The 27,289-nt window shown below is 44.5% G+C and overlaps 1 protein-coding gene across 1 annotated transcript in view; it reads left to right on the forward strand.

Annotated features, from left to right (window-relative positions):
- The window catches only part of NCKAP1L (NCK associated protein 1 like), a 52,831-nt gene extending 25,562 nt beyond the window's left edge, over window positions 1-27,269 (forward strand). The window contains exons 20-32 of the mRNA XM_054445206.2: window positions 1,747-1,892; window positions 2,178-2,309; window positions 4,917-5,135; window positions 6,637-6,767; window positions 9,645-9,742; window positions 9,876-9,969; window positions 10,128-10,210; window positions 10,550-10,630; window positions 13,483-13,576; window positions 14,509-14,625; window positions 15,278-15,387; window positions 17,224-17,313; window positions 20,916-27,269. Of these exons, the coding sequence (XP_054301181.1) occupies window positions 1,747-1,892; window positions 2,178-2,309; window positions 4,917-5,135; window positions 6,637-6,767; window positions 9,645-9,742; window positions 9,876-9,969; window positions 10,128-10,210; window positions 10,550-10,630; window positions 13,483-13,576; window positions 14,509-14,625; window positions 15,278-15,387; window positions 17,224-17,313; window positions 20,916-21,035 (1,515 nt within the window). The 3' untranslated portion in view covers window positions 21,036-27,269. The remainder of the gene's footprint in view (window positions 1-1,746; window positions 1,893-2,177; window positions 2,310-4,916; window positions 5,136-6,636; window positions 6,768-9,644; window positions 9,743-9,875; window positions 9,970-10,127; window positions 10,211-10,549; window positions 10,631-13,482; window positions 13,577-14,508; window positions 14,626-15,277; window positions 15,388-17,223; window positions 17,314-20,915) is intronic.
- The last annotated feature ends 20 nt before the right edge of the window (window positions 27,270-27,289 follow it).

Here is a 27,289-nt window from a genome sequence, read left to right on the forward strand (position 1 = left end):
TGGCTATCTGGACATTTTGAAGCACCTCTTCTGTGTTTATCCTCAAGGCTGCTTTCTTGCATTTTTCTTCTTATTTTTTCCCTCTCCTCCCTTGACTGACTCTTAGCCCCTCGTCATAATTAGTTCAACCTAAATTTCAGAAAATTTGAAAATGAGAAACTTGTTTTGCTGTTGCCGTGGAGTCTTTTGGGTTTTCCAGACTACCCACCTTTCCTGGGTTTGAGTCAGGCTTGGTAAAGGGGAGTGTGTGTATGTGTGTGTGTGTATACAGATGCACAGTTACATTATTACTTAACCTTTTTATTTTTCATATGCAAATTACGTACAATGGGGATAAAAATACTTTCTTCACAGAAGTGTCATAAGGATTAAATAGAGTACATTTAATATTTGACATAAAGCACTCAATAAATGTTACCTGTTATATTAGTTGATACTTACTGGGCACAAAACCCTGTGCTGGGTTTTTGGGTGGGGACCCAGAAGGAAGGTACACAATTCCTGCCATTGGGGAATGTCCCAGTTTAAGAGAAAAGGGGGTATAAATACATGTTTGAAAGAAATTTAAATAATTAATGCAAGAAGATATGCATATGAGTACAATTGCAGGTATATTCATTACTCAGTATGCTTAATCTCAGCCAAAAGACTGAGAAAGCCAAGAAGAGATCATCAGTCAATATGAATAACTACTACATGCAAGAACGTTGGTAAAGAGATTTGCTCAGTGCTGTCTCAGGGATGACTGAAACATGATGTGAATAATTTTCACACATACCAGAACTTTTGCAACCAAATGAGTATAGGCTTTCTAAAGTTAACATTCTGAGTAAATAATTAGTGGCATTGCCATTACTAGTGGAATTACATATTTTGGAACTGCTTTCAGAATCTGCTACAGACACATAATCTTTTGCATAATCTCAGGGTTGACACATCTTTTTCCATCAAGGGGGACTTGATTTTTTTGAAACAGCCAAGAGTTTGGATTTAAAAAAAGAAGGCATGACTATAAAGTAACAAAACTGGTTTCCTTGTGTGGGTCTTATGCTGCTCTCAGAATGATTTCAACTGAGGAGCTTCCAGGCATGCCCTGCTCATGCTCAGCAGCTCTGGAGTAAATGGAGAGAATTCCAGTCACCTTGAAGGAGATGCCTGACTAGGATGTCTGAGTGAAGACCAGAGATGCCTGGTTGATGTTTAAGCTAATTAGCAAGAAGTATGATGTTAAAAAAAAAAGTGGAAAGACAATGCTGGCCACGTTGTGAACTCCAAATCTTTGGAGGGCTGTGGTGATGTGGGTAATTGTCTCATGAGATAGAATAGGAAGGAATGTAGTACGTGAGATGATTGTTCCATCTAGCAAAAAATAACTGTTTTCCTACGTTGGAAGACCCTGCAAAGCACAATTGAGTGGGACTTTTAGATCTTGTTCTTTATACTTGAGTTTTTCCATTAAGAAAGTTTCTCTCAGGATGTGGGTGTGGGAGTGAGGCTCTGATCCCTGAAAGACACTGCCATCTTGAGACTTAGAGCCTGTACACACAGAGATATTTATGAAACCTGAAAGAGGTGAGCACATTCTGAATAGGCCCCCATTAAAGAAAGAGGTGTGTGGAAGGAAAGAGAGAGGAAGGCAGAAAGACAAAATAACAGACAACAATGGACAACAACCTTTTTATAACTGTCAGATGCCGTTTTAGCAACAAATCTCCTTTCTCCATTTATGTGTGTTTGTTTCTGAAGCTTCTACCTAAGCACTGTGCCACTACGATCAGCAAAGCCAAGAACAAGAAAACCAGGAAGCAGAGGCAGACTCCCAGAAAAGGAGAGCCCGAGAGGGACAAGCCAGGAGCTGAGAGTCACCGGAAGAACCGCAGCATTGTCACCAAGTGAGGACCTGGGCCCTAGACGGCCAGCTGGGTACTGCATCAAAGAAGGCAGGAAAGGAAAGAGGGAAGGTGACACAGAAAAAAAAGAGCGCAAGTCATGGTGGGGAATGAGGGCCATGGAAAAGCACTTAAATGTGAATTTCCTCCTTTACCTTTGAAGTCTACATCAATGTGTACTCTTCTAGGCTGAGTATCCCTAGAAACTGGGTCATGGGCCCAACACGTCCTTCCTAGACATTAGCAGGCAGTGCCAGACCTGTAATCCAGGCTCATTTTACTTTCTAGCATGGACAAGCTACACCTCAACTTGACAGAACTGGCACTGACAATGAATCATGTATACAGTTTCTCCGTGTTTGAACATACTATCTTCCCTTCTGAGTACCTCAGCAGCCACCTGGAGGCCAGACTCAACAGGTATCACTCTTTCCTTGTCCTCTGTTTTGGACAGTAGTCCTCATACCATACCATATACCTCTATGTGTAGTATGGTGGTCCTCAAAGTTGGGCCCCATTACATTCATCCTGGTGGTCATGCCACACGGTGGAGACTCTGTTGCAGTCAGTCTAGCATAGGTCCCAAGCATCTCTATTAAAAGCAAACAAAAGGAACCCCAAACCTCTATAGGTAGTTTTGATGAACACCCAAAATTGAAACCACTGGTTTAGTAGAATGAGCAAGGCCTTTGCAGTGAGCAGACCTGTGTTGACAACCTGGTCATTAGCTAAGACATTGGAGCAGATCGTCCAACTTATTTGAACCAGTTTCCTTCCTTGTAAAGCAAGGATAATGGCATTTCCCTTACTTATGGATAGTTCAGAATTACCCATAATTGAGAACTGGTAGAGAATTAAAGTTAGTAATGAGTGCAAAGCTCCTGACATATGTTAGGCTTTAATAAAATACATCCCTTGCCTCCACTTTGCCCCTCACTCCATTGCCCCGTAAAGTAAGAGGCACACCCCTTTACACTGGAATTGGGCACTACAGTCTGCAAGTGGGTGAATGGGAGGAAGAATTATTATGAATAAGTCTCAACACTTCTGTGTTTTCTTTTGGAGTATGTAGCTTATTCATTCATTCAACAAATATTTATTGAACACCTGCTGTGTGTCAGGAGTATTCTAAAAGCTGTTTATACAGCAATATACGAAACAAATAAAAACCTCTGCCTCCATGCTTATTTCTAGTGGGGAAGATAGCTAAACAAAATAAGAAAGCAGAATACATAGTAGATTAGATAGTGATAAGGGCCAAGCAGAAAAATAAAGCGGGAAAGGGAGATAGGAAGTATGTGTGGTGCTGGTGCTGGTGGTGGTGGCGGCAGAAGTAGGTGTTGCAGTTTTAGATGGAGTGGCCAGGAAAGGCCTCTTTGAGAAAGTAACATTTGAGTAAACCTGTGAGGACACTGAGAAAGCCAGGCATGTAACTATTGGGGAAAGAGCGTTCTAGGCAGAGGAAACAGCAAGTGCAAAGGCTCTGAAGTTCGAACATGCCTTCTAGGTTCAAGGGACATGGAGAAAGACAGTGTGTCTGCAGCACTATGAGCCTGGGAGAGACTGGTAGCATGTAAGGTGAGGGAGGTCAGAAAAGTGGCAGATTGTGTATGCGCTTATATGTCATTGTAAGACTTCGGCTTTTATTCTGAGTGAGATGGGAGATGGGGAGCCTTGGCAGGTTTTGTGCAAAGCTGTAATGATTAGACTTGACTCAATATTTTACTCTGGCTACATTAGCAGGGGCAAGGACAGAAGCAAGGAAACCAGTTATGAATCTATGTTTTGATTGTCAGAGAAGCAAATTTATTTTTCAATTGAGGTTTTTGCTTGGGTGAAGTTAAATTAGTTTCTTTTCATTACATACACATTAACTATAAGGAAGAAAGTGTCTCAGTTGCATACACAATGTCAGGAAGATGACAGTTTGATAATGGCCCATGTGCAAGCCTTCAGATGCTGGTGGTGGTTTCCAGGCCCTGGAGCAGCATGAGTGTGACATTCAAGTTTTACCTGAATAATCTCTGATACTTGCTTCACTGACATCATTGTTCCCAAAGCCCTAAGGCTGGCCTAGAGGTTTGGCCTCAGTGTTAACTTTAATTAGATTAGTCTTGCCCTTAGTCTGTCCCTTCTGTATTATTTTCCCTCAAGTGGTACTTAAGAGCCTTTTTCCTTTCATTTGTGGAGCAGACCAGCACCCCCTTTCCCATCCCCTCCCCTGCCATAAGCATTTTGCTAAAAAACACAAAACAAACGAAAAACTACCTCTTTCCTCTGTGGTTTACATTTTAAGGAAAAAAGTCCTTAGTCAGAGGACTGACTCTAACTGTGAAATCTCAGATACCTGGGGGAGGTATTTTGAAAGGAATTGGGGGTCCAGTGGTGAGGGGTCTTGCTGGGGTGCCCCTACAATAATATAGTGTGGATAGTTATTCTACCCCTCTAATGTTGCCTATAGCTGCATGCCAGCCACACATGATCTCTATTCATCCCTGGCGTGCCATGGCTACTCAGGATTATACTATACTTCCAAGGATTTCTGAGCATGGTTTTCCATTTCTAGCAGTGATCAGAAGTAATTCTTTTCAAGGAGAAAAGATAAATACTGGCACTGGGAATGCAGAGGGTGTGAACTCTCAGGTAGAGTTAGTTGGAATTAGAGAGCCCAGGTCTTCTACTACCTGAGCTATTTCTCCAGAGGAGGAAGAAAAGCACAGTAATTAGGGATCAAATGTTACTGGAATCAAGTCCCAGCTCTGCCACTGCCAGCTGTGTGGTCTTCAGCAATGATTTATTATCTCTGTGTCTCAGTTTCCTCATCTATAAAAATGAGGATAATAACTATCTCTAGCTTATTAGGTTACTATGAGGTTTACATGAGATAATATGTGTAGTAAAATCCTAGCACAGCATCTGGAACACAGTATACACTCAACAATTGTTACTGTATTTACCATTGTGATTGTAATTCTAATTTTTTTATTTTTTTATTTTTATTTTTTATTTTTTATTTCTGTCACCTAGAGCCATTGTGTGGCTGGCTGGCTACAATGCCACGACCCAGGAGATCGTACGGCCTTCTGAGCTGTTGGCAGGAGTCAAAGCATACATTGGTTTCATACAGTCACTGGCCCAGTTTTTGGGTGCAGATGCTTCCAGAGTCATCCGCAACGCCCTCCTGCAGCAGACACAACCACTGGATTCCTGTGGGGAACAGACAATCACCACTCTCTACACAAACTGGTCAGTGTTGCTTAGGCTTTCCCACTGCCTTACTTTGTGTTGGCACTTTTTCCTTTACATGGTAGGACCTCAGGGCCCGAGCATTTTAGCTCCTAGGGTCATAGACTCCAAAATGGAGGGTTGCTTCTCCTTGAGGAATGGAGCAATAACCTGAGACAAGCCCAGATCCCCTTCTGTCCACCACGAAGTTTCCTTCTCACCTTCACTGGAACATCCTTCGGCATACCCTGCAGTTATTTGACCTTTTCCCTCTAATATCCAGTTCTTAACCTTTCTTTTTTGGATTCTTACTGTTTCAATTTCAAATGATCTCTCTTTCTCTTTCCAAAGTTCTCTTATTTCTCTTTTTGCCCTCACTTCTCCTTCTGAAAACCATCTGCCTACTACCATCTCTCTGGAACGTCTCCTTGTCCTCAGATGTGACTATTGTTCTTAATAGAGAAGGGGGCCTCCTCCCTGCAACTGGAGAAGGTGGGAATCAGCACTGTTTCCTTTGACATGTTAAGGAATGGAAAGGAGCTGAATTTCTACCTCCCCAAGCCACTGGGTGGCGCTCTTAACCCAAAATCAGCTCAGTAGGTGACAGGCTGCCAAGAAGAACCCCCCCAGAACAAGGTGAAACAAAGTTTGCAAATGCAAATGCCAGTTGGGGCCAGGCAGGAAAGGTAAATGGATGTGCCCCATGGGCCAGGCAGAGACTTTCAGGAGTTGGAGAGAGAATACCCCTCTAAAGGGAACAGCCACCGCTTAGCTCCACCTGATTGCTGCCCTACTAAATCCTTATTTTTTATGTAAAAATCTGTTTCAAAATTTTGACAAAGAATTTTCCATAGGTGCCAGAGAAGGTGATTCAGCCCCTCTTCCCCTGTCAGCCTTTTCAGCATAAATTCAAAGGAAAAAAAAAGTTCGACTGGGTTTGGCCCACTGGCAGTTAGCTTGTGATGTCTATTAGATACAGACCCAGAGCAAGTGCCTGGGAGAGGCAGGTTGGTCAAGCCCTCCTCTACCCACATTGGCTGTAGCCTAGCTCCTTTAAGTTTGCCCAGAGGTCAGGAGGAAATATTTGGAGACTGATGACCTGTGCTCACAGGTACCTCTTTGCCCAGGAGGTTTGAGAGTATATTTCAAAGGAGTCTAATTAAGTAGTGACTTTTTTCTTGCCAGATTGAGCCTGTCTTACCTGACAGAGGGTATGGGTGAGGGGATTACAGCTGTTGGAAAAGAGCAGTGGTTGAGGGAGGGGAGTGCATGCTATTGCATTTGACGATATAGCAAAATACCCTCCAGGTTAGAGGCGAAGTGGAATTCCAGTACTGCCAGTTGTTTCTGATTCAACAGCTTGGGGTGTTAATTGGAACACTGTGCCATCTTCTTTGAGTTTCTTCTCCCTACCCCAGTCTTTTGCAGAGTTTTTCTTTCTGAGCTCAGTGGTAGTAGTAGGGAATGCTGGTAGGGAGAAGGGATTGGACCCTAATCTATGTTTTCTTGGCCAACCCTGTAGGTACCTGGAAAGTCTGCTTAGACAGGCAAGCAGTGGGACCATCGTCCTCTCCCCAGCCATGCAGGCCTTCATCAGCCTGCCCAGAGAAGGGGAGCAGAACTTCAGTGCAGAGGAGTTCTCTGACATCTCTGGTGAGCTCAGGGCCTGATCTTCTTGTCGAGGAGCTGAGCCCTTCCTTCAATGCACAGAGAATAAAAGACTAGGACATGTATTTAGGTTGATGCAAAAGTAATTTTTGCAATTAATTTTCATTGCAAAAACCACAGTTACTTTTGCATCAACCTAATAGTGAAGGGTAAGGGATAAAGTGTAAGGAGGACATTCTCCTGTTTGGAATTATTAAATAGTGGTCTGCTGTCACGGCATCTTCTTCTTCTCCTTCTTCTTTTTTTTTTTGAGATGGAGTCTCGCTCTGTTGCCCAGGGTGGAGTGCAGCGGCACGATCTTGGCTCACTGCAACCTCCGCCTCCCGGGTTCAAGCAATTCTCCTGCCTCAGCCTCCCGAATAGCTGGGACTACAGGCACATGCCACCATGCTGGACTAATTTATATATATATATTTTTAGTAGAGATGGGGTTTCACCATGTTAGCCAGGATGGTCTCGATCTCCTGACCTCGTGATTTGCCCGCCTCAGCCTCCCAAAGTGCTGGGATTACCGGCATGAGCCACCGCGCCCAGCCAGCGTCTTATGCTTTAGGGATATATTTTAGAGTCTTAGCCAGTGTTTGGATTGCTGATGTTTAATAATAATGATGATGAGATGATACATAGCATTTATTGTGGGCTAAGTTCTAAGTGTTTATACATATTAACTCACTTAATCCTCATAACAGCCTTGAGGTATAATAGATACACTTATTCCCATTTTTCAGATGAGGACACTGCGACACAGAGAGTTTAAGGAACTTGCCTAAGTCCACACATTCATAAATAGTAGGACTTGGAGTTCAACTCCAGGCAGTCAAACTCCAGGACCTGGGGGCTTAAGCACTATACAGTGCTGCCTTCCAGTGTCTAGAAGTGCTTTTGTGTCTTAGGGGGAGGCAGGTAAGGAGTGTGTAGTGAATGAGATGGGAAGCCTTTCCCTTTCTCAAGAGGGTTTGAAACCATACAGATCCTTTTTAATAAATTTGTTTTTACCAACTAATTCATGAACTATCCTACTTCTTTCTCCTTCCTCTCACCTCCATATAAATCAGGGATGCTGCATAGTATCTGGGACAAGGAGAAGATGTTCCAGTGATGCTCTCCTCTCCAGTCTTCTTCTTTGGGGGGTGCTAAGAAAGCCAAAGTACACAGTTCTGTTTTCCAGTTCTGCCTCCTTCCCATCATCCCGCCTCCATCAGTAAGCTGACCCTATGCTTTACCTGCTGCAGGTTTCAGATGTCCCTTTCTCATCAACTCTACCCACAAACTGTAGGCAGCCTCTAAAATCAGCTTTAGGTCTTGCTGACAAATGACAAGCAGCAGGAGGTAATGCTGATTCCCCCTTCTACCACCCCCACCCCAATTTCCCTGGGTTGCCATAGTGATGGGGCAATGCTACTGCAAAAATAGATAGATGGAAAGAGAAGGATGCCCTAGGGTTGCTAGCTGGGGGTAGAGAAGACTGGAGTAAGGAGCTTTGGCAGATCCAAACTGGTAGATCAGTGTGTCTCCTTTCCGTCAGCTACAGAGGGCGATTCAGCTCCTCTTCCTCTCTGTCAGCCATTGCGGCATTATCCAAGTTGATCGGTCAGGAAATCCTTTCATAGTTCTGAGCTCAGTTCTTCCTATTAAAACAGGTTGACTCTAAAAATGTCTAACATCTACTGCGGACAAGACTCTGTGTCAGTGGCTGTGACCAGTTCCATTTCCTCTGTCATTGATGAAGGTGGAGATCACTGGTCCTGCCTTGAAAGACTTGAGTGTGGAGCCTTGACTTCCATTTCTCTCTGAACTCTTATTAGCGATATTAACCTTGCCTTTCTTCTACTGGTCTCTTGTTGTTGTTACTTCTGGTATTTCATGGTTTTCCCTGCTGGGATGGCCCACAGCCAGAGATCATAGCTAGAGCTCCTTCCTATCTGGATTTGTCACTAGTGTTTCTAACATGGGATTTCCCTGGGCAGGCTTTATTTAATTCACAAAGGGCCAGAGCAGGCTGGATGGCAAGGGATAAAGCACTGGGACTGACTAGAGAAAAGAAGGATTTAGAGGAATAAAGAACTGAGACTCTGGGGGATGTGTGTTGATTATGAAAAAAGAAAAGGTAGCTCAAGGAGAGGAAAATTTGGACAGTGGGACACTAAGTAAGGGAAGTAAAGGGAAAAACATACAAAAAACATCAGATCTTAGATGAGGAAATAGTTGTACCTGCTGGGATGCAGTAAGGGGCAGTAAGACATTGCACTAGGCTTCCAGTACCAGCCCCTGCTGTGGTTGAGTGGCCTTGGACAAGCACTTAACCCCCTTGTCTGTAAAACCATGATGATCCTTCCTATGCCACATAATTCAGAGGACTCATAACATCATCATAATAATCCTTTATCCATATATTTTCCAAAGTTTTTATAATGCATCTTATTTACTCTCACATCAATTCTGTGAGTTCTTCATGGCAGATATTCATATCCTCATTTTACAGAGAAGTAAACCAGGCTCAGAGAGGTTCAATGACATAAGGTCTTACATCTAATAAAACTAGTATAGCTAGTACAGCAAGAGTAAAACCCAAGTGTCATATAAAGGAACACGGGAAAGTATAGATTCTTATAGGAAAGTAAAGAATTAATTATCATTTGTGGTAAGTCTTGGTGTGAGTACCAGTGGAGAGAGGGTAAATGTCTCATGGACTTGCCAGATTTGTCACTTGAATGTAGGATTTTAGGCCATTTTTGCTCCTTGATGTCTCATTTTCTTTCCTTGCTGGAAAACATTTTAAATATTCAAATTACCCTTTAGCTGTTGTACAAATACTCCAGTGCCTTCTGAGTCCCATCTGGGGCCTCTGTAACTCTGTTCCAGAGATGCGGGCCTTGGCTGAACTCCTGGGCCCCTATGGCATGAAGTTCCTGAGTGAAAACCTGATGTGGCATGTGACCTCTCAGATTGTGGAGCTGAAGGTACTATGGAAACAATCCCTTGGGGAAAAGATCCTACCCTGAGGAAAGAGGGTGGATATAGGAGACTGGGGGGAAAGATGTAACATTGGTCTCTTCTTTTCCTGCTTAATGTCTCTGTGTTCCTGGACTGCAGAAGCTGGTGGTGGAAAACATGGACATACTTGTTCAGATCAGATCCAACTTTAGTAAGCCGGACTTGATGGCTTCCCTGCTGCCCCAGCTGACAGGTAAGCATCCTCTTCCCCCGTAGTGAGAAGGAGCTGTGGAATCACATTGCAGATGACAGGGTTTTCAGGAATCTGGAGGCTAGGCTGGGTCTGTAGAATCGAAATCATCACCAATCCCTCTCTGAATTATCTTTTCTAACACGCTTCTTTCTCCTCAGGGGCTGAAAATGTGCTAAAGCGCATGACCATCATTGGGGTTATCCTCAGTTTCAGGGCCATGTCCCAAGAGGGACTTCGGGAGGTGAGTTGGTGGGGAGGGGTCTGTCACAGAGTCACAGATACCTCTGTGGGTAGGGTTTGTATGAGAAGTTGTGGAAGTATTGCGGGAATCAGTTTTAACTTCTGCTTCAGAAGGTGTTGGTGAGCATTGAGAAGGGGGAGCGTAATTTGGCAGAGATCCTAGAAGATACCTAGGAATAAATGAGCTTAGGAAACCTAGAGGCATAAGGAGAGGAATGGCTTGGAAAGCTGGCTAGGTTCTTATCTAAGTTGAGTGCCCCTCCTTTTTTTTTAATTTCTACACATTTTTGAAGGCATTGGTCATAGTCTTGTGGACTCATTTATCTTCTCTTTCCTCCAGGTTTTCTCCTCCCACTGCCCATTTCTTATGGGTCCCATTGAGGGCTTGAAGGAGTTTGTCACTCCAGACACAGACATCAAGGTATGGAGGAGTGCAAAGTAGAATCTAATTAGGAGACTTTTGTTGTTGAAAAGGAGGTAGCTAGGATCTTGTAAGGGAGAGCGGGTTCTGAAGAACACCATAGGGATAAGGGCGAGGGTTTGAATAGGAAAACTGGTCAGATGCATATTCTTGGAGAGAAAGAGCAGAGCTGGCAAGATGTAGGGGGATGGAGAGAAGTGGGAGGCTGGGAGACACTATGAGGGTTGGGGAGACATTACTGGAGGGGGAGGGGTAAGACCTGGGATAGTATCTGTAGGTTTTCACCTGACATGAGCACTGTGCAAATTAGATAAACTATGTGCAAACAAGTCCGCTCTTTAGTCTTGAGGTTAGGTACTGTTTGTAGGAAGATTTGTTCCTTTCATTCCCACCCACCCTGCCTGCCCTCAGTCTTTTCTTTTCCTGGCCTTTTCTTCCTCCCATCCTTAAGCTTTCTGGTTCCTCTATGTCTGTATCACCTGCCTCAGACCCCCATTTACTACAGGAGATGGTGAGAGAAAGAAGGGCTTCCGTATACAATATAAGTTAAGCATCCATTTCCCACCCATCTCCCACCTTTGAGTCATCTTGTCTTTTGAATCATCTGGAACTAAGAAGTATGCTATGGCAGGAAATACAGCTAAAGCCTAGGAATAGAATCCTTCAAATGCATAGGGCAGGCTCCTTCTCTTATAATTGATTCCTTTAACGGAGAGTGGTCTGTGTTAAGAGGAAACTGGTTAGCAGGAAGAATTAAAGTTATGTGTTAAGAAAATCTTCCTTACTTTGAGATCAAAAGAGTTGTGAAATTTCCCCCTCTATCTGCCTAAAATCATGAAGGGCAAGTGACTGTGGGGGCAGTGAGGGGGCAGTGTTTCACTGGGATAGCTGCCCCTCTTGAAAGATCTTTGATTTTAAGCTGAGCCTGGGTTTCTGGCACCTGCTGATGTTGGTCCAAATGCTCTAGGCTGTCAGGAGCTTGTCTAGCTGATATCTCCTGGGTAGCTCCAATCTTTAGGCTCTGCCTGCCTGTGAAAATAAGCAGGTAGGGGCAGAGAGGGAGGATGGCCTGTCCATCAGAGATGCTGTTACTGCCTCAGAGGAGCAAGAAGATTGAAGAAGAAAAGATAAAATCCCTTCAACCATCCCTTTCTTCCTTCAGAAAACCTCATGAACCAGGTTCCTTATCTCCGAGGCCGTGGTTCCACAAATGGTCATTTAGGATTTAAATAAGGGCAGAACAGAAGGTGGCAAAGATTTGGCTTCCGTATCAGTACCACAGGCAAAGTGTGTGTATGTTGGTATGTCTGTGGGATTCTTTTTTTTTTCTTGAGACAGTCTCGCTGTGTTGCCCAGGCTGGAGTGCAGTGGTGCGATCTCAGCTCACTGCAACCTCTACCTCCTGGATTCAGGCAATTCTCATGCATCAGCCTCTCGAGTTCCTCCTGGAACTTCAGGTTCATGCCACCACACCTGGCTAATTTTTGTATTTTTAGTAAAGACAGGGTTTCACCAGGTTGGCCAGGCTTTTCTCCAACTCCTGGACTCAAGTGATCCGCCCACCTTGGCCTCCCAAAGTGCTGGGATTACAGGCATGAGCCATCGCTCTGGCCAGTCTGTGGGATTACTTGCATAAGATATTTAGTTGTCCAGTATTAAAACAATTATCTTTGTTCTTTCAAAAAACATTTTTTTAAATCTAAAAAGGGGTCTAGATACTTAATATGGGAGTAGGGGCTTGGGGCTGTGTCCTGGGAACCTGATTGTAAGTACAATGAGAGATTCAGGTATCAATCAATCAATATTTATTGAATGCCTTCTATGTGCTCAGCATTATGTTAAACACTAGAGAAGGTAAAGAGAAATGCAAAACTCCTGACTTTAAGATAAAGGAAGAGGATGTAAAGGCATCACATTTTCTCTGTTAGTCACTAGGGTCGATGTGTGGTCTAATTTAATCTTAACAACGACTATGTTGTGTAAATGTTATTATGCCAGTTTTATAGATGGGAAAATGAGGGATCAAAGAGATTAAGTAACTTTTAGTCAAGGTCACACACTTAATAAGTGGTGTTGCTAGGACTTGAACCCAGATCTGTCTTACTCCAAAGCTTTTTTCTCCCTTCACTATGCCATGAGGTTTTAAAAAGCTATCTATTTGGCAAGATAAGGAGATGAGTCTTGCATTCTATCTAAAAAGATAACTAACACCAGATGCTGTGTGTGATCAATGCTAAGTCAGTGGTACCAACGTAAGGAGGGAAAAGATGGCTTTGGGCTGAAGTAATCAGGTAGCGCTTCACAGAGAAGATGAGATCTAAGGGATGGACGTAACATAGATATAAATAGAGGAGAGAAAAGGACCCTCAAAAGAGGGAAGCCCCTGAACCAGAGTATGGGAGAGGAAGTTGTAGTTTGGGGACAGTGAATAAATTATCCTGGCAGCACCGAATAAAGGAAGTATTTAGGAAAATGAAGTTGAGAAAGTAAATTTGTACGATGGAGTGTCCCAAAGGGTTATTTTCCCTGCAGGATAGGGAGAGCTATGAAGGGAATATATAGAAAAGATGACAATAAGCCAGAAGTTTAAAATCTATGATTAGCTGGGCACTGTGGCTCATGCCTGTAATCCCAGCACTTTGGGAGGCTGAGGCAGGAGGATTTCTTGAGCCTAGGAGTTTGAAACCAGCCTGGACAAAATAGCAAGACTCTCTCTCTTTCTCTACATATATATAAAAGTATCTTTAAAAAAAAAATTAAATCTGTGATCCAAGAGTCCTGGCTACGCATTCCTTCTGTCGAGCCATTGTGTCCTGTGAATCCTCTCTAGAATGTTATTTTCTTCTCTCCAGGTGACCCTGAGTATCTTTGAGCTGGCATCTGCTGCAGGTGTGGGCTGTGACATTGACCCAGCCTTGGTGGCTGCCATTGCTAATCTGAAAGCTGGTAAGATTGGAGAAAGGGGGCAAGATTTGGGAAAGGAGGGCTTGGGCCTTATTTTGGGTGAAAAAATGTCAGTGTCAAAGGAGCCTTTATTTGAGATTATATATTCAGAGGATATAAGCTGGGAGTGAAGGAAAGACCCTAACCTTCAGAAAATACTTACATAGGCGATTTAGATTTATCCTCAGGTTTCAACTAGTTGATCTACATTCTCAGGTTCCAACTAGTTGATCTACCAGTCAGCTAAAAAGTACTAAGTGAGAGTCTGTTTGGTGCTCTGCAAGTGCTCAAAGGCATTTACAATCTGGTTGGGAAAATAAGATTAATGCAAATGAAACAATGAGAGAACATACAAAATAGTGGGTTGTGTGGTATAGCACCCAAATTCCCCATAGTGATTTTGTGCTTTCTCCCTCCACATAATCACCTTGACACTGTTTATTTCTTCCCATCTCACACTTAACACTTATATTTTCCATTACACATTTCCTCTGATTACATTCATACCTATACACACTCAGAACAGGATGAACCAAGGGGCTAGGATTAAGGCCTTTCAAAATGGCCAGACTTACCCTTCTTCTTCTTTCATGGTGGGTGAGAACCTTTTGTCTTCTTCCTGCCTCTCTACCCTATCAGGCAGTGGACAGGCATCCTAGGGTTGCATTGTGCATCAGCAGAGCCCTTGGCTGAAAGTTCTGCCCTGTTGCCAGGGAGGCCTCCAGGACTCAGGCCCTTCACTATAGGTGGATGCTAGTCCTGTTTCTTCAGGAAAATTAAGTAATAACTTGCCCATAGGGCTTTATAAAGTGTTTTCATAGATATTTTCTCCTGTGATCCTCACAGCAATTCTGTGAAGTAGGACCCCTGTAACAGATAACTCCTGTTTGCTGACTTTATTCACTTTTCCTCTTTTCCTTTTTCCCTCTCACCAGATACTTCATCTCCTGAGGAGGAATATAAGGTGGCCTGCCTGCTCTTGATCTTTCTGGCAGTTTCTCTCCCACTCCTTGCCACTGACCCTTCTTCCTTTTATAGCATTGAGAAGGATGGTAAGTAAGGGGTTGGTTTGAGACACCAGTGCTATTCAAGTTAGTGTCCTGGGGTAGAGAGAGGAGACAGAGACACTGCAAAATATAGACTTCTGACTTGGGTGTAAAGTTCTATTTCAAAAAGCACTTGAAGGCTGGACACGGTGGCTCATGCCTGTAATCCTAGCACTTTGGGAGGCCAAGGTGAGGTGGGTAGATCACTTGAGCCCATGAGTTCCAGACCAGCCTAGGCAACATGGTGAAACCCTGTTTCTACAAAAATAAACAAACTAGCCAGGCAGGGTGGCCTGTAGTCCCAGCTACCTGGGAGGCTGAGGTAGGAGGATGGCTTGAGCCCAAGGGGTCAAGGATGTAGTGAGCCATGATTGTGCCACTGCACTCCAGCATGGTGACAGAGCAAGACCCTGTCTTACCCTGAAAAACAAAAACAAAAACACTTCAGAATGAGAAAATGAACTATGCATAATTCGATTTCAATAAGATTTCATAGGAATATCCTGCCTCTAATCTCAAAATGCCTTCTCATCCTTTTGGTGTCAAATCCTGGTGGCTCAGCCTGAAAACATGAGAAATTACCAGTTTGGGTCATCCTGGAGTGGCTTACTTTGTCATTTCCTCTTTTTTCTCTCCATCTATATCATTAATAACCTAGGTTACAACAACAATATTCATTGCTTGACCAAAGCCATCATCCAGGTGTCTGCTGCCCTCTTCACGCTCTACAACAAGAACATTGAAACTCACCTCAAGGAATTTCTGGTGGTGAGTGGGTCTAGGTTATAAAGAATGGAAGATTGCAAAGGGCTGGAATTGGTTTGACTTAAATCTGTAGACAATTATCATTGAACAGGCTTTTGAGTCTAACTTCCCACCTAATTCATTCAGTAAAGAGTGAGAAGCTGCTATGTGAAAGGCAAGAGTTTCTTCTAAATTTCCTAACAGCGGATGTTTCAGCCTCTGCTTGAATATTTGGAAAGATCATTGGACAAAGAGTCAGAAAATCTGAGTTCTGATTTTTGATCTGCCATTAAGTAGTTGTGTGACCTCTGAAGTGCCAAGATTTTGGGGCCTCGGTATTTTCATGTATAAAACAGTGAGATTAAACTGAACCCATGAATTCAGATTAAACCAAATCCGTGCACCTTGGTATGCATCAGAATATCTTGGGGAGCTTGTTAAAATACAGATTCCTGATCTTTACACCAGACCTACTGAGTTAGAATATTATAGGGTAAATCTAGGCCTCTGTGTTTTTAATAAGGCCTCTGGGAGATCAGATGCACATTCAAGTTGTAGAGACACTGAGTTTTATCATCTCTAAGGCCCTTTCTAACTCTGTACGGACAAATGATCAATGACTACTTCTCAAACTTTAATGTAAATCAGAATCACCTGGAGAGTTTCTACCTTAGTAGATTAGGGTGGGGCTGAATAATGTGCATTTCTGTTCCCAGGTAATCTTGATGGTGCTTGTCTGGGGATCTCACTAGAACCAATGGTCTAGATTTCTAGGGACTGGAACTTAAAACTAGGCAGCAGATTCCACTGTAGGTCATATCCAATTTCTTCGAAAAAAATGTTAAAAATTTTAGCCAAAATTTGATTTCCTGTAACTCTCACCATGGATCTTAGTTTTGCTTCTGGGAAAACTTAGAACAAATACAATAGGCCCTAGAATTTTCCATTCTAAATCCTCCATGGAGGAATTTTGTTCATATACTTCTGATACATGGTCCATTCCCCTCTGCCTGCTTGAGCATTCTCAGTAACAGAGAGCTTATTTCTTTGCAAAGTATGGTCCCGATATAAGAACCAGGGCCTCATCTGTCTCCTTCTAGGAGGAAACACAGCGGATCATATTGTTCTCTCAGGAATTATATCCTCATCCTGAGAAGTACATGTCAGGGATCATAAGCTTGGTTGGTGTGTCTCTATTTAAGCTGAGGCACCCAACCAGGTAGACCTGGCTCTGAGCATCTTAAATGCAAAGAGGATTCACACCAGATCTCTGAGAAAGGGTGAGAAGGGAATCCCCCACCCTTGCCTTCCCTTTTATCCTCTTTGTTTGCTAAATGCAGGTCACCTGGGCCTGGGATACAATGAATCATGTTTCTTCTTTGATCCTCTGGGGGTTTGGGGATGATGGAGATGACAGCCATTTGGGAGTTGACTGGAGAATACCATGAGCGAGTGCTGTATCTGAATCAGAGGCTCACTGCCTCTAGTCAGATGGGGAGTCAGCCGTAAACAGCCTGATGACAGTGGTGTCTGGAGGCTGCCAAGGAAAAGAGAGGTTAATCTCCTGGCATACATCACCTGCCTTTGCTCTAGGTTGTTTCCCTGCCCCTTGCAATCTCTCCCCTAGCACTCCTGGCAACCTGTTGTCTGCACTGGGAGGTCAGTGAGATCCAGGCTGGCTTATAGGCAACATGTATCTCTGAAACCTAGGAGATTTGCCACTTTCCCACCCTGAGTCTTCAGGAACATTCTAGCACTTCTTCTTAACTCTCTCCTTGATCTTTTCTTAACTTCCTGCAGCCTGAGGCTGTTTGATACTGACCTCTATAAAAATCTGCTTTAAAAATTCTTCCCTTACAGGTGGCCTCTGTCAGCCTCTTGCAGCTGGGCCAGGAGACTGACAAGCTTAAAACCAGAAATCGAGAATCCATTTCTCTGCTCATGCGCTTGGTAAGTATCTTATTTAAATTGGTCTGAGAACAGGGAGCGGAAGGGCCAGAGGGAGACTTCTGTTTAGGGTCTTTGCATCCTTGCCATTCTTGTCACCCAAAAGCATTAACTAAGGACTTAATTCCGTATAACCCTCTGAGTCTAGTCCTCACATTCTGATTAACATTCTAAACTTGTCCTATAATCCCAGAGTAGAGTCTTCAAGGACTTCTGCAAGACAGGGCCTTCGTGGCCCCTAAGCTGGCTGGGCCCATGTCCTGCAATGTTCCCGAGTCTGACCTGATAGGGCAGCTGTGCCCTTTATTGGTAATTACCTGTCCAGTACATGTTTGGTTTCACTTGACAATTTTCTACCACTGCATTTCTTGTTTTTAAGAGTACTATGAAAAGAGTGCTGGATAACACAGAGCTGAACTCAGAGGTTGAGGGGTGGGGGCTCAGAGGAGGGAAAGGATTTTAGCTAAAAAGCTGTAAGGCAGGGAGCCTGGTGGGCCATGAATCAGGCAGCTCCTTCTGTCTCTTCTCCTTGCTTCCCAAGCTGTGGGCTTCTCTCTACTGTGGCAGAAAGTTTTGGGAACTCTGACTCAGTTAACTTTAAAAGTTTTTTTCCTCATGACCCTGTTTCCTTCTCCAGCACTCTTACTCACTCTTTTGCTCTGATTCTCCATGTTAGTAATGCACTTAGGTATGGACAGGAAGGGCTTTCGCCCTGGGCCCAGCGTTTAAAAGGCCCTCCTCGGGCCTTCCTCTAGTAGAGTGTTCTGGGGCCCTCCTCTGGCCAATGGGAAGGGGTAGAGCCTGTACCCCACCTTGAGGCCCATACGAGAGATATCTGGGGACCCAGAATACTTTGCTAAGCAGCTTCAGCCCACTTGTAGGGCCTGCGTTAAACTTCTTCCTACTGAGGCGGACTGTCCTACTGGTGGATATACCTCTAGTGCCCAAGGGACGTATGGCTGGAGTTTAGATATGCAGATAAGGAAGTCTACAAGTGCACACAAAATCCCTCTAACTGAGGGTGGGAGGAGAAGGGGGACTGGGCCGGAAGCTTGTTTCTTCCCTTCACCCTGTTCTGGTGCAGAGCTTGGAGGAGCCCAAAAATTCTTAATTCAAACCTGGGCTTCCATAAGACTACAGAGGTACATTGTGAAGGTTGAAAGCCAGAATATACTAGTTTGTTAGCTTGATTTAATTAGTCATATGGTATGTGGACCTCCATCTGTATTCTTGTCCCAAGCCCAGAAATGCTAGGGGCCAGGGATTCCTGGGATTCTTTCTAGGTCTCCTTCTTGAAATACACAGGCACTGAGTGGTATTTATGCCTTAGTTTCTCCAGCCAGAAAAAGGCCTAGGCTGGGCTGGTTAAGGATTATGAGAGAGAGGAGAATGGACTGGGGGTGGAGGTATTTGTGTGGGATGTGTGTGGTGAGGCAAGAGGGCAGAGGAGGTAGATGAGGGCAGAGTGAGGGCAGTGCCCATGGTGGTGGGCTATGTGGGGCACCATACATAGAGCAGCAGCATGGCCTTGGCAAGGCAATGAACTCTTCTGAGACTTCGGCTCTCTATCCATAAAAGTGGGTAATAATCCTTATAATAGAGTGGTTCAAATCCATAAGATATTATGCGTGAAAGTGCCTAGTACATAGTAGATGCTCAGCAAATGTTAGTTGCTGTTGTCTGCTGCTCATTTTAGGTTCTGGATTATTTTGGCATGACTCTTCACTTCCTCAAGTAGTTTTCACCCCTGTCAGGTTGGAGGGGATTCTGTATTACCCGCCTGTATTCTTACCTCCTTCTGCTTAGACCCCTTCCAACACCCCAAAATGTGGAAAGTGTTTGCCCCTGTGGCCTTCCAGTGAGGCCAACAGAGTGACAGGAACAGAGCTAGGATCAGGTACTTTTTGTTGGAGGGAGAAACTAGAGGGACTAGTTGCTGCAAAGCAATTTAAATGCAAATGTTTCCACAGAGAAATTGGAAATGACTGAAGGTGAAGGAGCTGTATTCTGAGTTAAGAGGCTACTCATGTAGCCTCAAATTCTGACCAGCACTTCTGTCCCTGGGGTCTTTCTGTTTTGGCTGTCAAGCCTGGGCCGTGTCCACACCTCAGTGTTGCCAGTCTGTTCCTGGCACAGGTTTCCTGGGGAAAGACATGGCTCTTATAGAATCGTGGAATCCTAGATGCCAGAACCAGACCAGATCCTGGCAATTAGTCCAGTACTTACAAGTCATAAAGATGAGGAAACTGAAGAATAGGGAGGGAAAGATGACAATCAAGGTCTCCCCTAAAATATACGGCAGATTTGGGACTAGAACCCAAGTTTCTTGGCCATCACTCTAGGGCTGTTTCCACTCCCGTAAACTTCTGCCACTTGGGAGCCCTGCTATTTTCTTGTGCTTTATGGAGAATAGAAAGTCTTGGGCCGGTGGATTTGCTTGAAGTCATTATTCATTTCCCTGTACCTGAGGGTAGCACCTTGGAGAAGACAGCTCATCTCTTTCCCAGCTGAGGGTTTGAAAGTCTTGCCTAGCAAGAAATTCTTTGATATTTGACCTATCATCAGGGCTACAGTTTTACCAGCAGATTTCCTTTCCTTCAGCCTGCAGTTTCTGCTCTTTTGCAGCTGTTGTGTGTGCATGTGTTTGAGAATAGGAAAATCTTACACATTTTAAAACTTGAAAGGACTTCAGAGAGAGAAACACGTTAGAGTAGATATGGTAGATTCTCTTTCCTTAGTGAATTTTCAGGACTTGGAGTACCAGATATATTGTGGAGAACCCATCTGTGTGAATTGCCAGAGGATATGGGACACCTCTCCAGAGTGTGTTTTTTAGTCTCATTACCTCTTGGATAAGGAAGGCACTGAAGGAAATACACCCTGCTCCTTCCTCAGGGATGGGGACCCTCCAGTACACCACTAGGTTATGCTGCTCTTCATGAACATGCCCTGTCCACCCACCTCCCCATCTTTACCCTCACCCCCACTCTCATTCTTCTCCAGGCATCTTTATCTACCTTCCTGCTTGGCTGTGGGGGCTGCTGGGATTACCGCAGCACACAGGCTTCTAATTAAACTAATTAATCATGCCTGCTCCTTTATGCAGCATCCTTACTGTTCCCCAAGCACTGTACTGAGAGAGGGAGGAGACTGAGGCCCAACACAAGAGGACCCATGTGAATTCCAGGCCCCTTTCTGTGGCCTGCAGTGGTGTTTGTTTTTCTTGCTGCAAAGCTTTGTAATTAGCACTTTTATACATCTTTACCGGCATCTGTGTGCTGCCCACCCACATGTGATCTAGCATCCAGAATGGGAGAGAATGGGTTTTGCTGCCACTAGGAAAGTGGTTCTCTCCTGCCTGCTGCTTCTGTGCCCTTCACATAGTCCTGATGAGGGGGTCAGGTCAATGATAATGGAGCTGAAGATGCCACATTGCCTTTCTGGAGCCAAACCAAGTGAGGGAGGAAGAGGGGGGTGTGATTTGCAACCCTGTTCATTTGTAACTCTCAGGGTCTCAGAGGGCCTGGGAACTATGCAAAAGGAACAGGGTATCACAGACAAATGCCCTACCTGAGGTTCTCATCTCTTGGCCCCATCTCTTCCAGGTGGTGGAGGAGTCATCCTTCCTGACCCTGGACATGCTGGAGTCCTGTTTCCCTTATGTCCTGCTTCGAAATGCCTATCGGGAGGTGTCCCGGGCCTTCCACCTAAATGGAAGCCACTGAGTGCCTGCCAGTACCCACTGAAGAGCTGTTTGGACCTTCCTAAACCCTTGCCATAGTGGAAGCTGTGGTCACTTTCTTAAGGGGTGGGAATGGGGTGGGGTCACTAAGGAGAGGGTCAGGAGCCAGAGTTGATGAACAGATCTGTGGAAGAACAATCCAGGGCTGAGAAATCGTAGAGCAGTGAGGCAGGCTGGGAGCATGGAGGACAGTTTATGGAAAAAGTTAGGGCGTGGGGCCACATGTGTGAATTTTACAATGAAAAAAGGAGTAACGTACAAGTATATTTTCTATCTTCTGGTGACTTGAGCTTGAGCTCTGACAGGCATGGGCCTCTCCGACCTTCATCACTATTCTTAGGATGTTGCTGGCGGGCAGAGATGATCAATCATCATATTAAACCATAATGAGCTTATAATCCTCCCACTGGAGCTGCTATTGTCTCCTGCACATTCATTAGGACCATTATCTTCTCTCTTCCTTTTTCAAATGTGTTCGGCAAACATTCAGCCTGCTCCTACTGCAGAGTAGCAGCAAAGGAGCACCTCTTTTCCTTTGTGGGGCTCTTCAAGGAGTCATTGGGTCTCTTCCTTTGCCCTCAGCTTGACTGCATTTCCTACTGGGGCAAGGAGGAAGTGCCCTTCAGAGATACTCACTGCCCACCTACTCTACTACATTGTTTGTTACAAGTTCTCTCTTGCTTTAACCCCTCCTGCTTTGATAGCTCCACAACCCAGAGCAGAGGGTCAGTTAGTCTTCGTCAATTCTAGCTTACATGACAACTGATTGGCCCAGACTCAGGTGGGTTTTCCCTCCTGTACCATTTGGGGGTACTCTGCCTTTTATTGGAAGGGACTAATTTAACCCCAAATCTTTTTGTCAGCCTGAGTACAGCTGTTGCTCCAGGCAGGGATTTCTCTTCTGGATCTTAAATTTCACAGACCTCATTAGGTTGTACGGCCCTGAGAGTGGGTATCCTTGAGGGAGTACAAGCTGTTTCAACTTAGCCCTTTTCTGCGCTAATTAGAATTTCAAGTGTCACAGAGCCTGGGGCATTCAAGATAGCACTAAACTAGGTTTACTTAACTCCTTGGCAGGAGATAGTGGCCCCCATGCATCACATCTGTTCATCCACTGCCAGGGAGAAGTGGAGAAACAGATCATATATGTCACAGGTCTAGAGTGGTTGGAATTGACAAATATAATTAGCTAGTTGATTAATTAGGGTCATGTCCATATTTTTATGATGAAAGGGAAGCAGTTGTTGGTTTTCAGCAAAAACCGTTCAGCCTTCATTAAGCCTATTTGATAGCTGTTTTGGGGTTTTGCACATGTGTTTGCTTTTTATTTCTGAAGACCCAGGCTTAGTCAATACTTTCTTAACTTGGCACCCATAATCAACATACAAATTTTTCTTAGTAACAATTGTCTGCTCTTTAGGATGGAAGTGATAGAGAATCCTGCTTGGTGCATCAGCTAATCATCCTTCCTTGCCATGGGAAGGACTTATGTTCTAAAGGGTGATTCAGTGTCAGGCTTATGAGACTGAGAGTAAAGTTGATGAAGAAGAGAAGGCTCAGAAGTATCTGAACAACTACTCTATATGCTTATATTTTTCTGCTTGAGGGGATAGAGATCCCTTCTCCATCTCATCTGCATATAGAACTGCTTAAGAGGAGCCTCCCAGAGGACAGCAAGACAAGTTGCTGCAGGGGGATGGAGGGTAGACAGAATGCCTTTTTTTAAAACTGAAAATTTTATTGAGATAGTTAATCCACCTGCACTTGTAAGAAATAATACAGAGAAATTCTATTTTCCTTTACAGTTTCCCTGAATGGTAACATCTAGCAAAACTGTAGTACACTGCCACAACCAGGATAACTGACATTGATACAATCTACTGATCTTGTTCAGATTTCCTTCCCCAGTTTTGCTTATGTTCATTTCTCTGTGTGTGTGCATGTGTGTGTGTTATCTATTTCTATACAGCTTTATCACATGTAGGTTTGTGTATCTGCCACTACAGTCAAGATACAGAATAGGCCGGACGCAGTGGCTCACGCCTGTAATCCCAGCACTTTGGGAGGCCAAGGCAGGTGGATCACCTGAGGTCAGGGGTTTGAGAGCAGCCTGGCCAATATAGCGAAACACCGTCTCTACTAAAAATATAAAAACTAGCCGGGCGTGGTGGTGCGTGCCTGTAGTCCCACTACTCAGGAGGCTGAGGCAGCAGAATCACTTGATCCCAGGAGGCGGAGGTTGCAGTAAGCCGAGATCCTGCCACAGCACACCAGGCTGAGTGACAGAGTGAGACTCTGTCTCAAAAAATAAAATAATAATTTAAAAAAAGATACAGAACAGTTCCATCACCACAAGGATCCCTCGTATTGCTCTTTTATAGCAATTTTATAGCAATTTTCCCCTCCCACAACCCCCTTCCCCATCTCTAGCTCCTGGTAACACAGATATATTCTCTATTTCTAAAATTTTGTCATTTGATATATCTTTTTGTAAACATATAATTATGCACACGTATTTCTCTACCACTTATACTTTTTCAAAGTGCTTTCACATCCTTATAGCAATTCTGCAAGGTAGCCAGGGAAGGCTTTCCTATTTCAGGTCAGAAAACAGATTTAGAAATATTAAATGACTTAATGAAGGTCACATGTTTAGCAGTAGAACTAGAACTGGGACCCAAGTCTGATGTTCAGTCCTAGACCTTTTCTACTTGCCCGGTCTGCCTCTTCACAAGGGAAGACTTGGGTTTTAGAATCCAGAGACCTTAGAAGGAGCAAATTGGAGAAGGTGAGGACATGATGGCCTTTACCACCGGAAGCAAAAAGTGAATGTCCAGAGGTGAAGGGACAGAAAAGTAACAGGAGCCATCAGCATTTCAGGCAATTTTCTTCCTTTACCAGGAGGGTCTCTGTCCTCTTACAACCTGGGACACAATAAGTTGTGTCCCAGGTTGTAAGTTTGCTTTACTTAGGCCCAAAGGAACTAAAGAATGGATATCAAAAATCTCACCCCAATTGTTTTGTCTTACAGGCACAGAGTAGGTTCTAGCCTCAGCATTTTCATTAATGTAGTGTTTTCATTAAAATCTCCATTAACTTGCTTGCAGCAATGAGATGGAATTATTCCTCCCACAAGGCCTGGGGCAAGAGACTTGCAGAGGTGCTCCCTTTTGTTTGGACAGTATAAACACTGCCTCCCCTGCCATGGTGTTCAATTCTGTTGGCAGGTGGGCCAACTTCAAAGTGCAGAAGGAACTGGGTGTGGTGGCTCACCCCTGTAATCCCAGCACTTTGGGAGGCAGGTGGATCACTTGAACTCAGGAGTTTGAGACCACTCTGGGCAACATAGTGAAACCCCGTCTCTACAAAAATACAAAAAATTAGCTGGGCATGGTGGCTGTTGCCTGCAATCCCAACACTTTGGGAGGCCGAGACCAGTGGATCTCTTGTGCTAAGGAGGTTGAGACCAGCCTGGTCAACATGGCAAACTCCATCTCTACAAAAAAATACAAAAATTAGCTGGGCATAGTGGCTCTTGCCTGTAGTCCTGGCTACTTGGAAGGCTGAGGTGGGGAGGATCGCTTGAGTCCGGGAGGCAGAGGTTGCAGCGAGCCAAGATGATGCCGTTGCACTCCAGTCTGGGTGACAGAGCAAGACCCTGTCTCAAAAAAAAAAAAAAAAAAAAAAAGTGCAGAAGGTCCAGGGCCTGGCCAAGGGGATGATGCCCTGTAGCACTTTGCTTTGCAGGAAGGGAACAACTGTGCTGTGAATACCAGGATCCAGGAGGGAGGGAGGTCCCAGCTAGGGACAAGGCTTCCTTAACCTTAGGTCCTCATGCTTATATCAGTTCTTCTCCAACAAAGTTTGACTTTGAGAAGAAGCTGGCACATGGCTGAAATGCACTCACGCGGTTGGGGGAAGAGTGTTCTTCCAGTCCTCCTCCCCACAGGGCCTCCTGCTTCTCCTAAGTACCTGTCATCAAAGGAGATGAAGATGAATCCCCCTTCAGCCCCCACACCTCAATGAGTTGTCAAGTACTCTCCCTCCCACTTGAATAGGAAGCAGGAGCAGCAGGCCAGGTTGCAGGTTGAGGAAGTCAGAAGTTAACTTGAGCTGAGTTTGCAGCTCTGGAGAGATTGAGGAGCAGACTTTTCTCTTGTCACTTTGGAAGGAGAGGATTGTGAGGCTGCCCCTTTAAATAGCATTCCCGTAGGAGGCAGATCACATCCATCCGTCACCTACTGCCAAAGCATCATTTTTGGTCTCTATCAAACTCCAAGCTTGTTGGAAAGGATTGTGGGGTTAGAGGAGTGAGGAGGTAGAGCCTCCTAGGGGTAGGGGACAGTTTAGAAGCTGAAAAGGAGAGGAATGAGAAGGAGCCTGGGAAAGGTGGGGGTTGAGGACAAGAGGAAAAGACAGGGAGAGAATAGTTGTCTTTTGAGCCTCTGAGTGGAATAAGTATACCCAATTCTTATCTCTTTAGAGATGCAGCAAGGTAGAAATGGGATTGTATGGCAACAAGAGGAATGAGGTTGAGGCTAAACACCAGGACTGGTGACTAAAGAAAAGTGAAAGGAGCCACAGAGTGAAAAAGGCTAGTAGACTTGGCTCTGGTTTTATCGCTTACTCTCTGTGGGACCATATAATTTTTCTGGGTTAGTTTAGTTCTCATTTATTTTTATTTTTACTTTTTCCATCAAACTGTGTTGTCTATGAAGTTTTCCCATTTATTAAATGAAGGGAATTAGAGTAGATGAACTTTAATGTCTCTTTCATGAATAACTTTGTGTGTGTGTGTGTGTGTGTGTGTGTTTGTGTGAATTAGCCTTAAAATGAATCAGGAGCAGGGGGTCTTGGGAGAGCAGGATGTGCCTCTGTGTTAACAAGAAATGTTGAGAGAGCCCTCTGGATGTACGTCTTGCCTCTTTCCCACCTATTCTAGTTTAAAGACCTGCCTAAATTTGGAAACTCCTTAGCTCTAATCCTAATTTACTAATTAGAGCTGTTTAGCACCATCCTAATTTGCAATTCTTTTGTAGTTTCCAGCCCATTTCATTTTCAGTTGATAAGGAGGAGATAGCTCCCAAATTTTCAGAAATGGACTGTGTAGGAGTGTGACGAGGGTCTCAGATGCAGCCATTTCTTGGCTGGGTCTGTTCTTCCAGCAAGAAGGGAAAAGGGGGATGTGTGCTAAAGGTAGATGGATAGCGGGTGGGAAGTCCCATTACTCTTTCCACTTTTTTCTCCATCTCTGACTCTGCCATCTCTTTCTGCCTCTGCATTTTCTGGGAGCTGGTACTGCTGATACTTCTGCTGAATCTAACTGCTGACCTAACTTGGCAATTCTTTTATGTTAGGAGTCTTAGCTGTGACAGTCCATCCGCTTCTTCGCCCTTCCATTTCACTTCTTTTCTCCTTCTTTGACTGGGAGAGGGGGAGCCGCCACTCAGTATTTAGAACAGAGTAAACACCTTCTCCTGATCACTCCTCCTTCCAACCTCCAGAATTTTTTGAAATTAAAATTCACATTCTGGGATCCTGGATTAGTGGCCTGTTTTGGATTCAGCAGTTAGTGAATATATCTCCACTTTCTGTTGACATAGGGGTTTCCCCAGTGCCAAAGCAGGTGGTCATTAAGGGAGAGAACAATATGGAGCAAGAGAGGTGGTTCCTGCAAGAGTCCTAGGTAGGACTCGGTTGGATGGAGGAGGCTTTGCCCTTTTACAAGGTCTTGAGTTCAAATTCTAGTTCACTCCTTCCACAAATGTTTATTAACCAGCTAGGCTGTTTTGTTCTGGGCCTTTAGCTCCTAGATTTCTTTCTCTGAAGACAGAACAGAAAAAATGAGCTGGAAGTGCTTCAGGAGGGATTTTGATATCAGAATGCTTTCCTGGCTGTGTAGAGTTATTACCTAGTCAAAGAAGAAGATGTTAAGCCGGGTGCAGAGGCTCACACCTGTAATCCCACCACTTTGGGAGGCAGAGGTGGGCGGATCACGAGGTCAGGAGTTCGAGACCAGCCTGGCCAATATAGTGAAACCCCATCTCTACTAGAAAATACAAAAATTAGCCGGCGTGGTGGCCCGCGCCTCTAGTCCCAGCTACTCGGGAGGCTGAGGCAGGAGAATCGCTGGAACTGGGGAGGCGGAGGTTGCAGTGAGCCGAGATCGCACCACTGCACTGCAGCCTGGGCGACAGAGACTCCTTCTCAAAAAAAAAAAAAAAAAAAAAAAAGATG

This window comes from Pongo pygmaeus, chromosome 10, assembly GCF_028885625.2.
Source record: "Pongo pygmaeus isolate AG05252 chromosome 10, NHGRI_mPonPyg2-v2.0_pri, whole genome shotgun sequence".
NCBI classification, from domain to species: Eukaryota; Metazoa; Chordata; class Mammalia; order Primates; family Hominidae; genus Pongo; species Pongo pygmaeus.